The sequence below is a fragment of the Osmerus mordax genome, chromosome 13 (genome assembly GCF_038355195.1).
Source record: "Osmerus mordax isolate fOsmMor3 chromosome 13, fOsmMor3.pri, whole genome shotgun sequence".
Lineage (NCBI taxonomy): Eukaryota > Metazoa > Chordata > Actinopteri > Osmeriformes > Osmeridae > Osmerus > Osmerus mordax.
The window spans coordinates 10,345,221-10,360,708 of NC_090062.1; the positions used below are offsets into that span (position 1 = coordinate 10,345,221).

The 15,488-nt window shown below is 49.7% G+C and overlaps 1 protein-coding gene across 13 annotated transcripts in view; it reads right to left on the reverse strand.

Annotated features, from left to right (window-relative positions):
* The window catches only part of dgkza (diacylglycerol kinase, zeta a), a 59,743-nt gene that overhangs the window by 7,708 nt on the left and 36,547 nt on the right, over positions 1–15,488 (reverse strand). For 10 of the 13 annotated variants that reach the window (XM_067248434.1, XM_067248435.1, XM_067248433.1 and 7 more), the window contains 13 exons: positions 14,667–14,745; positions 14,379–14,434; positions 14,216–14,278; positions 14,008–14,081; positions 13,797–13,908; positions 13,491–13,690; positions 11,057–11,157; positions 7,821–7,900; positions 7,418–7,462; positions 5,696–5,765; positions 3,738–3,778; positions 3,264–3,466; positions 365–472 (listed from right to left, as the gene is read on the reverse strand). In XM_067248434.1, the coding sequence (XP_067104535.1) occupies positions 365–472; positions 3,264–3,466; positions 3,738–3,778; positions 5,696–5,765; positions 7,418–7,462; positions 7,821–7,900; positions 11,057–11,157; positions 13,491–13,690; positions 13,797–13,908; positions 14,008–14,081; positions 14,216–14,278; positions 14,379–14,434; positions 14,667–14,745 (1,232 nt within the window). The remainder of the gene's footprint in view (positions 1–364; positions 473–3,263; positions 3,467–3,737; positions 3,779–5,695; positions 5,766–7,417; positions 7,463–7,820; positions 7,901–11,056; positions 11,158–13,490; positions 13,691–13,796; positions 13,909–14,007; positions 14,082–14,215; positions 14,279–14,378; positions 14,435–14,666; positions 14,746–15,488) is intronic. The other 3 variants (XM_067248438.1, XM_067248432.1, XM_067248428.1) reach the window with 1 other exon arrangement.

Consider the following 15,488-nt stretch of genomic DNA (forward strand, 5'->3'; position numbering starts at 1 on the left):
AGAACACACAGACACCACAAAGGCACACCACACACACACACTGAAGCACAAGGGTCTCTACACACACACACACTCTAAGCGTCCAGAGTGGACAGTGCAGACAGCATTTGGTTTCAGTGGTGTGCCAGTGATATCAAAGAGCTGTCTAACATTGTTATATTTCACAGCAGTCTTCTCTGGAGGGAGGTGGTGTGGAGAATTATATTAGACACACCCTGACACAATTCTCTCTCTCCAACTCTCTCCTATTCCATCACTGTCAGATTTGATCTCTGCTCTACTGTCCTTGTTGCTGTATTTGGCTGTCTACTTCTACAGGTTGATTAAGGTACACTTGATATGTCCACCTGTCCCTTCCTCTCACCTGGTAAGGGCAGGCTTTGTGGAGCGCAGGGCGTCGCTGAGTGCCAGAGCCTCGGCCAGAGAGCTGTCACTGGAGACCCTCTTTCTCTGGCCGGGAGGGTCCACCAGCCTGGGGGGGGTGGGGGGGGGGGCATTAGTTAGTAAGTGGCATTTTTATCACTGGGCATGGATGCACATGCAGATGAAGGAGAGAAAGAGAGAGAGAGGGAGCGAGAAGGGGGAGAGAAAGAGAAGGAGGGAAGAGAGAGAGAGTGTGTGTGTGTGTGTGTGAGAGAGAGAGAGAAAACTAAAATCTCTGGAGGTATCCATCGCACAGCTCCACTCAGTTGAACACAGATGGTGTCTACAGGGAGAAATATATGAGCTGAAGATGTGCGTGTGAGAAAGAAACTTTGTAGTTCCAGTTGGCGGAGAAGGGGAGGAGCACTTGACTAAAGTGGTTAGAGGACTTGACTGCAGATCAAAAGGTCGTAGGTTCAATCCCCCTGAACTTTACATCGAATCAAACAAGAGGGTTTTGCTAAATGAATACATTATTATTATTATTATTACTACAGAAGAACAGATACTACATGCACAATATTCCAGCCTGAGAGTATACAATAAGGATCTCTCTTTTTTTATGTGCAAACACCTCTCATCAAATGAGAAGGAGGTTAGGACAGGTGTCTGATATCAGTTCATCTTGTATCGTGACTATACAAGAACAAAGAGTCTAGTCCAGGATCCTTACTGCCCCCTGTAGAAAGTGTGTGTGTGATGTGTGTGTAACCAAGTATCCTGACCCCTGACCCCTGGGCTGAGGAGCTGTGGGTAGCATACAGGACAGGAAGTTATATTTGCAGCAGGAAGTTGATTCACACATCGACTCTTGAGATCTTTGCTCCCTGCGCCTCCACACTCCCCTCAACCCTCCTTCCCACACACTCAATTTAGCATTTCAAATATCAGCCATCACCCCGGCAACGCTCAGTGTGCCGTTTCTGCGGTGATGAGAATAGAACAGTAAGAGCCACAGATCATTGCTGGGAGCGTGACAGGTTGGGTAACATAGCTCCACAGACGTAACAAAACATAACGCATAACTAGAGGATAAGGCCACATGTCTGACACTGTGCTGACACATGAGGACTCAAGAAACAGGACACAGAACTGAGAGGAGTGCAGAGGAGAAGAGAGGAGAGGAGGAGAGGATAGAGGAGGAGAGGAAAGGAGAGAGGAGAAGAGACAGGAGAGATTAGCATTGAGAGTGAAAAAGAGAGAAGAGGAGGAGTTTGGAGAAGCCAAAGATTTGCATAGTGAGTGAGAGAGTGGGAAGAAGGAGAGAAGAGGTGTAGCAGTGAGTGATTGAGATAAGAAGAGCAGAAGAGAGGAGAGCGAGGACAGGGGTACCTCTTCTTGACAGGGAAAGGGAAGCTGGAGTTGGAAGAGGAGAACACTGTTCTCCTGTGGCGCTGGGTTTGGGCCTCCCCATCAGAGTGGGGGCTGGAGGGACTGGGTGGGAGAGGGGGAGGGGGGGAAGAGGTGAAAGAGAAGGGGAGGAGGAGAAAAAGGAAGGAGCAGAAAGAAGAGCCAAATGGTCATTGGGAATGGAAGGACAGAAGAAGAGAAATTAGAAGAGAAACTGAAGCTGAAGTTGAATCCTTGAACATCCTTCAACACAACACAACTCTTCCTCTATCCCCCCTTCCTAACCCTCTTCCTCCCTTCTCCCTCCTCTTCAAGGCTGAGTTGAGACAACGATATCCAGATCTCGTCTAACCCTCAGCCGTTAGAGCAGAGAGCACACGCAGATGGACATGCACACACACGAGCACCCACACACACACCGCACCCAGAGTGGACAGCGATCAGGGCTTCTGTTTCAAACTCACACAGCAAATCCAGACCATAATAGACTGAGCTATGGCACCTTAGCATGATTTTAACAATAGCGCTGAGCTTCAATAGGCCGATAGTGAACATGGGAACACCACCCTGGATGTGTGTATATACAGTGTGTGTGTGTGTGTGTGTGTGTGTACCTGGGTGGGAACAAATGATCCCAGTGAGTGGAGCAGCATGTACTGTATATCTGATGTGAATAAACAAGCAGACTCCAGTGCTTTACGTGTCTGAAACGTTCACTGGAGAAGATGCTTCCAACGCCTTGTGAAGACTGTTCTCTAGAGTAGTAGAGAGCAGGTAAGAAAGGCTGAGCCACACACTTTTTACTCCCTGATTAGGAGAAGAAAGATCAGAGATGGAAAAGGGGGGAGTGGTAAAGTTCGATGAGTTGAGAGCTCCTGGTGAAGACTGTGAGCTTCTGGATGAAGCGAGAGAGGGAAGAGGAAGGTGGAGAGGAGGGAGCAGGAGAGAGTGAAGGAGGGGGTTTAAATGTTTTATAGAGTTGATCTGATGGTAGGTAATGGTGTGTGTGTGTGTTCATGGATTCTGGGTACTCTGTTCTGATTATGAATGAGCCAGTTAAAACTGTCATAACCCCCCCCCCCCCACCCACCCACCCCCCCCACACACACACAGTTTTCCACATCCAAGAACTATTAGAGACTTCATTCTTTCTCTCACACTCTTACTCTCAACACTCTCGCTCTTTCTCTCCTTCTATCCCACCTTCTCACCACCGCTCCCTCTCTCATCCTAGTCTCTCTCTCATCCCTCCTTCCACACCAAGGCAGTTAAACCTTTAGCTCCTCATGCAGCGGTTCCTAACCTGCAGTCATAGCAGGATACCAATAAAGTGATCTCTGTGCTGTCAGCAAAGTGACAGGCTATTGTATGGTGATGTCAATAAACTTGTAGGTAAACTTGTAGGGTTGGTGCAGTTGGTGTTAATAAAGTTAATAAAAAGAAAGTGTTAATAAAGTTGTAGAGTGTTGTATAGTGGTGTGTTGGGTTACCTGGGGGCGGCCGGCGACGGGGGAGGAGAAGAGGATGATGGGAAGGCAAACTTGCGCATGGTGCTGGCGTTGGCAGCAGAGGAAGAGGAGTCCACCAGGTCCGGCATCCCTGGCGACGTGCTCACTGTCTCCGTGACAACCAGCTCAGGGTCCAGGATAAACAGCTCGTCCTGGGAGATCTCTGTCACGTAGTTGAGGTGCTCCTGATAGTGGACACACATGCACACATACATGCACACACGTGCATTAACACACAAGCACGCACGCATGCACACGTATGCACACACACACACACACAGATGCGTGCACACACATACACACACACAGATGCGTGCACACATAGACACGCAACCACACATAAACACACACACCTTTAGTAAGGAGGACATTCCCCATATATTTGAAATACATTGGTGAACATGTGGATGTCTTGTGGACTTTCCTGTGGTTTCCTGTGTATTCTACTGCACTGACCTGAGCCCGGTCTATCCTGTAGAAGCGGTCTGCAGTGGTGGCTGGAGAGTGGACAGGAAGTGAGACAGGAAGTTAGACATGGTTATACCTCACACATACGGCAATGTGTCAGATCCGGTACAGTATGTTACATGGCCAAACCCTTCAAAGCATGAAAGCACACACACACACACACACACAGTGTTCTAATGAGGCCAGAAAGTTGTTAAGACTGTGCAGGCCCCATCAGAGCAGTGACCTGATTATAGACCATGCCCAAGCAGCAGTCCATGTTGCTGTCACACAGAGTTAAACACAGAGATAGGGGGCCAGCATAATAACTAGAACTAGTACCGTTAAGGGGGCATAATTGGCCCAGTGACTTGGGGTATGGATGGAGGGAGTGGAGGAGAGGAGAGGAGAGGAGAGAGGAGACGAGAAAAGAGAGGGGAAGAAAAAAGTGAAAAGTATAAAGTGAAGAAGAGGAGCGGAGCGGGGCTGTGGTCTCAGGACACGGAGCTAGTCACCACATCATATCAGCATACTCATTAAAACCAAATGTTCTCAGAAAACATTCATTTGATAATGCATCCACAGAAAGGAAATAGTCTTACATTCTAAAAGGGTAATCTAACAGAGCCTGTTCAGCCCTGCTCCCTTGTCGAGATGTGAGACCAAGTGTGTGTGCTCTGTGTGTGTATCCATCAAAGGACAGCTCTATGCAACAGAATACACAGCTCACAGGATATACACAGTACACAGGATTCAATTTGATGTCCAATTGATTAATTTTAAATAGATTTTCAGGTTTGAACTTCTTTCGATGAATCAGCCAGCCAGCCAGTGTGTATAGCTGGTATATTAGATACGATGTAGCTCAGTGTGATCTTATGCATCAAGGCAGAGATAAAACAGAACAGACCCACAGTCACATTAATGAAGCCATCACTCAAACACTCAGCTGGAGGCTACTTGTTCTGGAGCTAATAAGGGACAGAGCAGGAAGGAGAGAGGAGGCCGAGAAAGAGAGAGAGAGAGATAGAGACAGAGTGAGGGAGAGATGGGGTAAGGAGACAGAGAAAGAGATATACAGAGAGGGTAGTTTATGTTGTAAATGGATTGATAGTGAAGTAGCAGAAATGTCTCCAGTCATCTAGAAGCATGTTTCTATAGGGGTTAAACATGAAGTTTTTATCTCTGTTCTACTCTAATTACACTGACAACCCCAGAAACACGTAGAAGGTTCTTTTTTACATGCAAAGCTCTCTCCCACTTTTCCCCTTTCACAATTTATTCTACACAATCCCTTATACCCAAGACAACATGCCCTTTCTCTTGCCCCCTATCCCCTACCCCCTGTCTCCTACCCCCTATCCCCTACCCCCTGTCTCCTACCCCCTACCCCCTGTCTCCTACCCCCTATCCCCTACCCCCTGTCTCCTACCCCCTATCCCCTACCCCCTGTCTCCTACCCCCATCCCCTGTCTCCTACCCCCATCCCCTGTCTCCTACCCCCTATCCCCTGTCTCCTACCCCCTATCCCCTGTCTCCTACCCCCTATCCCCTGTCTCCTACCCCCTATCCCCTAACCCCTGCCTCTCCACAACACAGTTTGTTTGTTCAAACAACCCTGAGAGAAGGAGCTGAGAATCCTGTGGGCTTAGCCTGGTGATCCTGGCGTGTGCAGCTCTGAAGCACACACATCTTTAACTGAGGGCGGATAGGCTAAAGCCTCTCATACAAACTGATCCTGCTGATCGTGGATCTGATCCCTTACAAGGTCTCTACTCTCACTCTGGCTCCACCTTAACCCCTTGAACTACAGCAGAGGAGAGGAGAACAGAGGGAAAGAGAGGAGAGAAGAGGAGAGAGGACGAGAGGAGAGGACAAGAGGAGAGGAGAGAGGACGAGAGGAGAGGACAAGAGGAGAGGAGAGAGGACGAGAGGAGAGGAGGAGGCCTAGAGTGTGGTCTACTCACAGTCCAGGAAACACCACTTGGGCGAGAGCTTCTGAGAGGAGAGAGTCTTGGGCTTGGCTCCATCTTCCTCCTGAGAGAGGGGGAGAGAGAGGGAGGCAGAGAAAGGGGGGGAGAAAAAAACAAATGAGTTGTGTTCTTTGAGGCACAGAGTGAGGTAGAGGTATGTGTGTGTTGGTCCCCGCTCCTTCCCTCCCCCTGATTTATCTCCCTCCCTCCCGTCTCCCCTCCCTCCCTCCCTCCCTCCCTCCCTCCCTCCCTCCCTCCCTCCCTCCCTCCCTCCCTCCCTCCCTCCCTCCCTCCCTCCCTCCCTCCCTCCCTCCCTCCCTCCCTCCCTCCCTCCCTCCCTCTACCCCCTTTACCTTGCTCCCTTTCTACCATACTCTCCACCTTGTCTTTGGAGCAGGTGTTTGAAGAGTGAGCAGAAGACACAAAGACCAGCCCCAAACAAACCCAACCTAGACCCAGTTTTAACAAATAAAGAGCTAGTCTGACACATGAAGGAATCTTACAACTATGCAGCATCTGCAGAGCTTAGAAACTCAAAATCCTTAGAAATGCTGACCCAATCCTGCTACTGACTTCACTGTGAATGCAAATATTTTAGAAGTGTTCCCAGGAAAAAGCAATAATGACTAATTCAAACTTTTAGTTTGTGTGTGTTTGTGTGTGTGTGTGTGTGTGTCTTGTGCGTTGGCGAGAACACACTCATACTTGGCCATGAGGCAAGAACACAGCTGAAGGTAGAGCTGATCTCTCAACACAACCTCAGACAAGACACACACACACACACGTGTTCCCACCCCCAGGTCACGATTAGAGAACACACGCCTACACATACGCAAAAACAGCAGTGGCGAGAGGCCTGGATCAGACCAGGGAGCTCCACTCATGCAGACACACACACACACACACACAACGGTATCAACAACGACAACAGCTAACTGGTGAAGGACAATCAAGTACTTCAAGACATTCTGTCACACACACAGGCATTACAACACTAGGACGCGTGTGCACCATGCTTCAAGGGGAACAAGGAGAAAACATGTCCAAGGGGGGAGATGGTACGGGGGGCACAGAGGACCACCTGACACCCCCCCCTCCCAAGGGCTGGTAGTGCGTGACTGGTCTGGGGTAGACACTCCCCTGGATCTAGCATCTATTATTCAGCACATCCCTTTATCAAGGCAGCAGGCTAAGTTATGTCATATCTAATGTGTGTGTGTGTGTGTGTGTGTGGGTGTGTGTGTATGTGTCTCAGACGGGCGCCTGTCTCTTTCTGCTGAAAAAACCCACAGCTGTCATCGGCTGTTTTTACTTTGTGATTGGACAGGAAGTGCATTAGTATCGCTAAGGACACATCAATCAGCAGCCTCCCTGCTTCCTGTGTCGACTGTAGGAATGACTCCTAACAACTCTTAGACAATAGCAGCTCATCAAACACATTAGCCCTCATGCAAGCATTATAAACCGTTTAATGGTTTCCTAATGATCTCAATGATGACATGTTGGTGATGATTTTGAATGGAGTGGTTGTGTACGCGAATGTGAAATGAAAGGGCAGGGTAGTTTCTAAGTGAGTGGTATTGTCTAAGGGAGCGGCCGTGTTGACGAAGGGAGCTGTAGTTCTCAGACTTGTTCCCCCTGTGCCAAGCCTTGCCATGCTACTTGATACAAGAACTGGTTCTACAGACATGGAGGTCCAAAGCCAGTTCTACAGACCTGCAAGACCAGCCGCTTGAAGGACGGCTGGAAGGTGATGAAGTCCTGAGGAAGAGGATGAGGAATGCCAGAGACACCATCAACCCAGAGAACACACACATACATCCACACGCTCACACACCTTCAAGGTCTAAAACCCATGGCAACTGCCTGTGACTGTCGACCTTCACGTAAAACTCTCTCCAGCTAACCTTTCTCTCCTCCTCTCTCTCCCTTTCTTCTCCTCCCCTCCTCCCTTCTCCTCCTTCTCCGTCCATCCTACTTCCTTGCGCTCTCTCCTCCCTTACCTTTCCCTCTCTCCTCACCTCTCCCCTCTCCTCTCCTCCTCCCTCTCCTCTCGCTGCTCTACTTCACCTCTCTCCTCCTCCTCCTCCTCCTCTCTCTCCTGTTGCTCCCTCTTTACCTCCTGCAGTCTCTCGATGTGGGCACGGCAGGTCTCCAGGTCACTGTCTCCAGGAACCACGATCAGACCCAGAGGGATGGCTGAGGAGCAAACAACAACATATTATAATAAAACAACAACAATATAATGCTACAGCTCCTGTTTGTCGCCCGGAGAGGGGAGAGGAGAGATTTGGAGGGGAGGAGGGACAGGAGGAGAGTTACTGGGTCACAGGGTCCTATACAAGCTTATCTCAGTTCAGGGTAAAAGATTGTTTACTGTAAAAGAGAGAGATAGATAGAGAGAGATAGAGAAAAATAACATGAAGTGAGAGAGAGAAAGGCGGGCAGATTTGTTCATGGAGGAATCTGCTGTTGCCTAGCAACCTTGGAACAGTTTTTCATATTCAATTCTGTTTTCTCTCCTCCTTTTCTCTCTTTCTCCCTCCCTCCCTCACCCTCATCCCTCTTTTTCTCTTCCTCCCTCGCCTCATCCCAATTCTTTCTCTTTTTTGCTTTCCTCTTCCATCTCTTTCTCCTTCTCTCTTTTTGGCTTCTCTCTCTCTCCGCCCTCCCCCTCCTCCCCATGTCTCTGTTGTTCCTGTCACAGCGGAGTTGTCAGTAAGCTCTTTAAAAGTGTCAGACGAGTGAGACAACGAGCTGCCTGCTATCTGCCCTACTCTGCTGCTGTTCTCATGGATCAGAGAGAGAGGGGGAAGAAACAGGGAGAACGAGAGAGAGAAAGAGGGAGAGAGAGGGAGAGAGAGAGAGAGAGAGAGAGAGAGAGAGAGAGAGAGAGAGAGAGAGAGAGAGAGAGAGAGAGAGAGAGAGAAAGAGGGAGAGAGAGGGAGAGAGAGAGAAAGAGGGAGAGAGAGGGAAAGGAAAAGAGTGACAGCAGCTGTTTGTACCTCAACCTGAGAGTACACAACACAAGACCTGCTTTTGAGACTGACAGGTACTCTCACACACGCACACACACACACCCTCACACACACACACACACACACACACACACACACACACAAACATACACACACATACACAATCACACATACCCTCACACACAAACACTTACACACAACCGTCTGGCACAGATTCCACCGCCATCATCATCATCATCATCATCATCATCATCATCATCATCATCATCATCATCATCATCATCATCATCCTCTAAATGTCCATTCTTCTCCACACCACATCATTTACATACACACTCTGCCCCCCAGTGGTGAAGACAACTCTGACAGACCACCATGACTCCATGTCACAAACTACTTCCTCAACTTGCACCAATTACAGCCCAGCATGAGTGTTCTGTAGAGATCTGGGTTTGTGTAACAGGCCATGACCACCCGGTCCCATCTCCTCGTTAGAGCGGCAGAAAAGAGAAAACACTCTCGCTGACTGTCTGACTAACATGTCTTAGAGAGTTGGAACTAATAGCCGCAGGCTTGTCTGGCTGAGTCTGTCGTCAGAATGGACCAGGCCCAGAGGACCAGCACCAGCGCAGCCACAGAGACACACTCTCTGAGTTGGCTTTCAGCAGGATCATCACGTCACAAAAAAACGTCTGAACTGGCCGAAACTCTCGAACCAGACAGACTTCAATGGGAATGGACTTCAGAGGGTCAGTCCAAACACGCTGCAGCGCCCGGCCTCCCTCCCTGCCCCAGTTGCCCCCAGGCCCCCACGCTCTCCACCAGACACGGAGACAACAAAGACTAGAACACGCTGTACAAACAGACTCCTGTGTTTGTTTGTTGGTGTGTGTGTGGGTGCATGCATGTGTCTGTGTAGAGAGAGAAACAAGTAGTCAACATGCTGTCTGTCTGAAGTTGTTCAATGGAAAATATGAGTAGGAGGAAGGAGAGACGGAGGAGGTGGAGGAGGAGGTGGAGGATGAAGAGGAAGAGGTGGAGGATGAAGAGGAGGATGTGGAGGAGGAGGTGGAGGAGGAGGTGGAGGAGGTGGAGGATGAAGAGGAGGAGGTGGAGGAGGAGGTGGAGGAGGTGGAGGATGAAGAGGAGGAGGTGGAGGAGGAGGTGGAGGAGGAGGATGAACAGGAGGAGGTGGAGGATGAAGAGGAGGAGGATGAACAGGAGGAGGTGGAGGAGGTGGAGGATGAAGAGGAGGAGGTGGAGGAGGAGGTGGAGGAGGTGGTGGAGGAGGTGGTGGAGGATGAAGATAAGGAGGTGGAGGATGAAGAGGAAAAGGAGGAGATGAGAAGAAGCAAACAAAGGAGGCAGAGCCAGAGGAGGAGATAAAAGTTGAGAAAAAGTAGTTAAAAAGTTGGTGTGTGGGAAAAAGAGGGGAGGAATAGAGGAGAAATACCAGTCTGGGGCAGGTGATGTTTATTACTGTGTGAGTGTGTGAGTGTATGTGTGTGAGTGTGTGCGTGTATGTGTCTGTGGGAGTTCAAGGCTGTCTGGGTAGCTATGTTGGCTGTGCATCAGTAGAACCAGGCCCTAGCTAGCCGTTAATGAGCTAGCCGCTAGCTTCTCTCTGATGCTTATTGAGGCTTGGTTCCCAGAGGGAGGTTCCTGTCTTATACTGTACACACACACACACACACACACACACACACACACACACACTGTATAAGAACAGCTTAATGGATTCATAGAATGAGGGACCAAATTCTGGAGCCTGAGTCTTCCCCCTTCCTCCCCCTGCCTCCCCCTGCCTCCCCCTGCCCCTTCTTCACCCCATCCTTCCCCAATGTCATAGTCTCTCCTTCCCCTCCATCCCCCTTCTCTTCCCTCCAAACCCTGATCTTAATGAAAGATGAGAAAGAGAGAGGGAGAGAAAGAGAGAAGGATACAGAAAAATATACTGAGAAATAGTGAGAGGTATCAAGGAGAGAGTGAGAAATAGTGAGAGAGAGAGACAAACAGAGAGAGAGAGAGAGTTTGTCTCAGTGGGTAACAGCGTATTAATCAGACTGGACTTCCTCTGCCTGCTGTAATTAGCCTGAGGTGACTGATGGCTGCATCTGCAAACACACATGCACACACAAAAGCACACACACAAACACACAAAAACACTGGGGGACACATAGCTGCATTCACACAGGAACACATATTGGTTTGGTAAAGATGGATGTGTCTATACTGACAGCAGACTGACTCTGACAGAGAGGAAGGGTCTGCTTATGTGGACATAGAGATACCATGTCAGAATTTTAAACTGGCTACAGCACACACACACACACACACCCACAAGCACACACACACACGCACACTCTTGGGAACTCACAGGCTTGTCGGAGCTTCTCCTTGTCGTAGTTCAGAGCTTCATAGTTGTGCATGCTGATCCTGTTCACACGGATTCTCAACCTCTCAGGGATTGGCTGCTGGCTGGAGGCAGGAAGGGGAGGGGCAAAGCACAGGAAGAGAAGGGGCAGAGGACAGGACATTATGTCAGTCAAGTGACACAGTCTTATTAAAAGGCTTACGGTAGGACAATTTGGATAGTTTTGAAACTAGATCTGTGTCGTTCTACTGAATGAAATGAGATTGTTTGGTCATTCAAAGTACCAGCGTAGCATCATACACCATTATATGTCCGTTTGCAGGCTTGGTGTGTCACAGTAGGGTGACACTGTTCAGAAATAAATGTCAACCTCTCCTTAGCACATGGGGCTCTTAGACCAACATTTAACTCCAAACAAGTCCCAGGCTGTGTTCTCCAGACTAGCTGTGTGCAGCAGGCTGTGTTCTCCAGACTAGCTGTGTGCAGCAGGCTGTGTTCTCCAGACTAGCTGTGTGCAGCAGGCTGTGTTCTCCAGACTAGCTGTGTGCCAGCAGGCTGTGTTCTCCAGACTAGCTGTGTGCAGCAGGCTGTGTTCTCCAGACTAGCTGTGTGCAGCAGGCTGTGTTCTCCAGACTAGCTGTGTGCCAGCAGGCTGTGTTCTCCAGACTAGCTGTGTGCAGCAGGCTGTGTTCTCCAGACTAGCTGTGTGCAGCAGGCTGTGTTCTCCAGACTAGCTGTGTGCAGCAGGCTGTGTTCTCCAGACTAGCTGTGTGCAGCAGGCTGTGTTCTCCAGACTAGCTGTGTGCCAGCAGGCTGTGTTCTCCAGACTAGATGTGTGCCAGCAGGCTGTGTTCTCCAGACTAGCTGTGTGCAGTAGGCTGTGTTCTCCAGACTAGCTGTGTGCCAGCAGGCTGTGTTCTCCAGACTAGCTGTGTGCAGCAGGCTGTGTTCTCCAGACTAGCTGTGTGCCAGCAGGCTGTGTTCTCCAGACTAGCTGTGTGCCAGAAGGCTGTGTTCTCCAGACTAGCTGTGTGCAGCAGGCTGTGTTCTCCAGACTAGCTGTGTGCAGCAGGCTGTGTTCTCCAGACTAGCTGTGTGCCAGCAGGCTGTGTTCTCCAGACTAGCTGTGTGCAGCAGGCTGTGTTCTCCAGACTAGCTGTGTGCAGCAGGCTGTGTTCTCCAGACTAGCTGTGTGCAGCAGGCTGTGTTCTCCAGACTAGCTGTGTGCCAGCAGGCTGTGTTCTCCAGACTAGCTGTGTGCAGCAGGCTGTGTTCTCCAGACTAGCTGTGTGCCAGCAGGCTGTGTTCTCCAGACTAGCTGTGTGCAGCAGGCTGTGTTCTCCAGACTAGCTGTGTGCAGCAGGCTGTGTTCTCCAGACTAGCTGTGTGCCAGCAGGCTGTGTTCTCCAGACTAGCTGTGTGCAGCAGGCTGTGTTCTCCAGACTAGCTGTGTGCCAGCAGGCTGTGTTCTCCAGACTAGCTGTGTGCAGCAGGCTGTGTTCTCCAGACTAGCTGTGTGCCAGCAGGCTGTGTTCTCCAGACTAGCTGTGTGCCAGCAGGCTGTGTTCTCCAGACTAGCTGTGTGCCAGCAGGCTGTGTTCTCCAGACTAGCTGTGTGCCAGCAGGCTGTGTTCTCCAGACTAGCTGTGTGCCAGCAGGCTGTGTTCTCCAGACTAGCTGTGTGCCAGAAGGCTGGGTGTTATTGTACTGATATGTTAGCAGTCTGAGGCGGACAGCGGAGGAGGCTGACCGACAGAGATTACCCACAGGTACAGCAGCTGTCTGGTGACAGCCTGTCAGACGGAGAGAGAGGAGGGGGGACGAGGAGTCAAGATGGTCTACAGTAGTGCTGCCACTCTCCTCCCCACTCCTCTCCCCTGTCATCTCTTCACCTCTCTTCTCCTCTCTTCTCCTCTCTTCTCTTCTCCTCTCCTCTCTTCCTCCCCTCTCCTCCTTTATTGCTTCCTCTCTTGTCCTCGACTCTTCTCCCCCCCCATCCCCACATCTGCTCTCCTCACCTCTGCTCCTGCCTTTTAATTGCAATCAAGATCAATGTAATTTCATACAAGTATAGATTATAAAAATGATTACACATTTAACAGTAGCTTATTAAAAGATCTATACAGTGTGTACCATAGCCTCCAGACAGCATAGCAACAGAACCAACCAAGGATGAAATGAGCTTGACTGTAGCACAGCACTCAAATACATCATTTTGCTCATTATGAACTAATGGACTGAGCCATGCTGGTTATCAAATTCTCCATCTCCAGGTATGGATTTCTGGAGCAGAAAGGACAAGCACCTTACAGATAGTTTACAATTTCAAGGATGTGCGTGTGTGTACATGCATGAGTCTTTTTGCTGATGTGTGGGTGAGTGTGTGTTTGGATGTGTGTGAGCATGTGTGTGTTTGGATGTGTGTGTGTGTACTGACTCATTGAGCAGGGGGATGGAGGTCCTCCTCTTGCTCTTCTGCAGCATGTTGGCCTGGTTCCTCAGGTTGATGTGGATGACGGAGGGCGCCAGCTTACAGGGCTCCCCGTCCACCTGCATGGGAATGGGCTTGTAGGTGGTCAGGGTCACCTCCCGGCACTGGTTCAACCTCTCCCCATGACCCCCGACCTGGAGGGTCGCCTGGGGAGAGAGGAGGTGGGGTGGTGGAGGAGAAGGTAGAGAGTTTGGTTGGGATCATACACAAACACGTGCATGGAAAAGCACACACCCATTGGTCAGTTCTTACCAGAGAGGTCATGGTGAATCCGATGACCTCGATGCAGCCGTCATCGTGACGCTGGGGTTCAAAGTCGTGGTGATCACTGGGGTTTCCCCAGGGCATGGTGCCTGCACAGTACCTACCACACACACATAGGACATACTTTCTGTGAGAGTGTGTGTGTGTGTGTCAGCGTGTGTGTGTGTTTGTTTGTCAGTGTGTGTGTGTGTCCATTTACCTGGGGATGTTGAGGAAAACCAGACACTGCAGCTTTAACTCCTGGACCTTGGATGTGAGGTCTGTACCATCACACTGTGGAGGGAGAGGAGAGGAGGGGAAGAGGAGGCGAGATGGATTAGTATCATTGTTGTGGACTGACTCTGTTCTGGTATGTGTTCAGTCGTACTCAAGTGTGTAGAGGTGTTGGTGTTTGGACACAAACTCACCACCACCTTGATGTGTTTGGCTAGGTCTTTGGAGCTTCCCATGAGGAAGTCTGAAAAGGCGGTCTGGGAGAAGAACACACACACAGAATTAAAAATGATCATTAAACAAATAAGGCTGTTGATTTTGGCAGTAACTCACAGTGGTGAAAAAGACTGTACTCACTCCAGCATAGAACATCTTGTTTCGAAATCGACTATTGAACTTCTCAGGGTTGGCCTCTGAGAGAGAAAGAGAGAGAGAGAAAGAGAGAGAGAGAAAGAGAGAGAGAGAGAGCGAAGAAGAAAAAGAAAGCGAAACCCAAAAAGAGGGCTTCAGATATGCCTACAGGACATGATGTGCAGCACATATCTCTATGGCCCTGCTCTGTTATGGATTCAAATGTATATGAGCATTCATCTCTGCATTGTTGAGGGGACAGCAGTGAGGGTCTGAAGATGTCAACAGACTAACCTCTGGACTCATGGAACTCTAGGGTGACGTGGGCATCGAAGCCTAGACTGAAGTAGTTGTTGAAGACGTCCAGAGGAAGCTAGAGAAGGGAGAAACCAAACACACACACACACACACATACAGTTTAAAGTAAGGGCTGAGCATGGATGCCAGCTCCTATCACCTTCTTATCCGGACCAGCCATGCTGACCAGCCTTAGCATGACTGGCTTTGCTCCCCTGGGTCCTAGCACAGTCTCTCTCATTCCTTTCCTCTCTCTCATTCCATCTCCTCTCCCTCTCTCTCTCTCCCTCTCTGTTTCCTTTCCTCTCTCTGTCATTACATCTCCTCCCTCTCTCTCTCTCTGTTTCCTTCTCTGTTTCCCTGGCTAATCAAAGATGTCAGCTTGTTAGGAGGGGTCAGACAGGAAGCCAGACAGGAAGTCAGGTATGTGTCTGGGCCTGTCACGACTGCTTTATATGCTCCACATCTCTCTCTCTCTCTCTCTCTCTCTCTCTCTCTCTCTCTCTCTCTCTCTCTCTCTTTCTCTTTCTCTCTTTCTCTCTATCTCTCTATCTCTCTGTTTCTGACCGTGGTCGGATCTTTCTTGACACCAACGTCCCTCTGTCTTTTCCCCTCTCTCCCTCTCTGTTCCCCTCTCTGGCAATCCCTCTGTCCACACATTTTGTATCTCTAAACCAGAACAGATCTCTGGTCTAAACTTTGATGTCCCGAGTGAGGCTCCTTCAGAAAACCTTCAGGAACAGTTTAGAAGTCAGGCGGATGTTTGGTGTGAACTTGTTTACCAACTAGTGACACTGGAGGGGAGATAATACTGTGCAG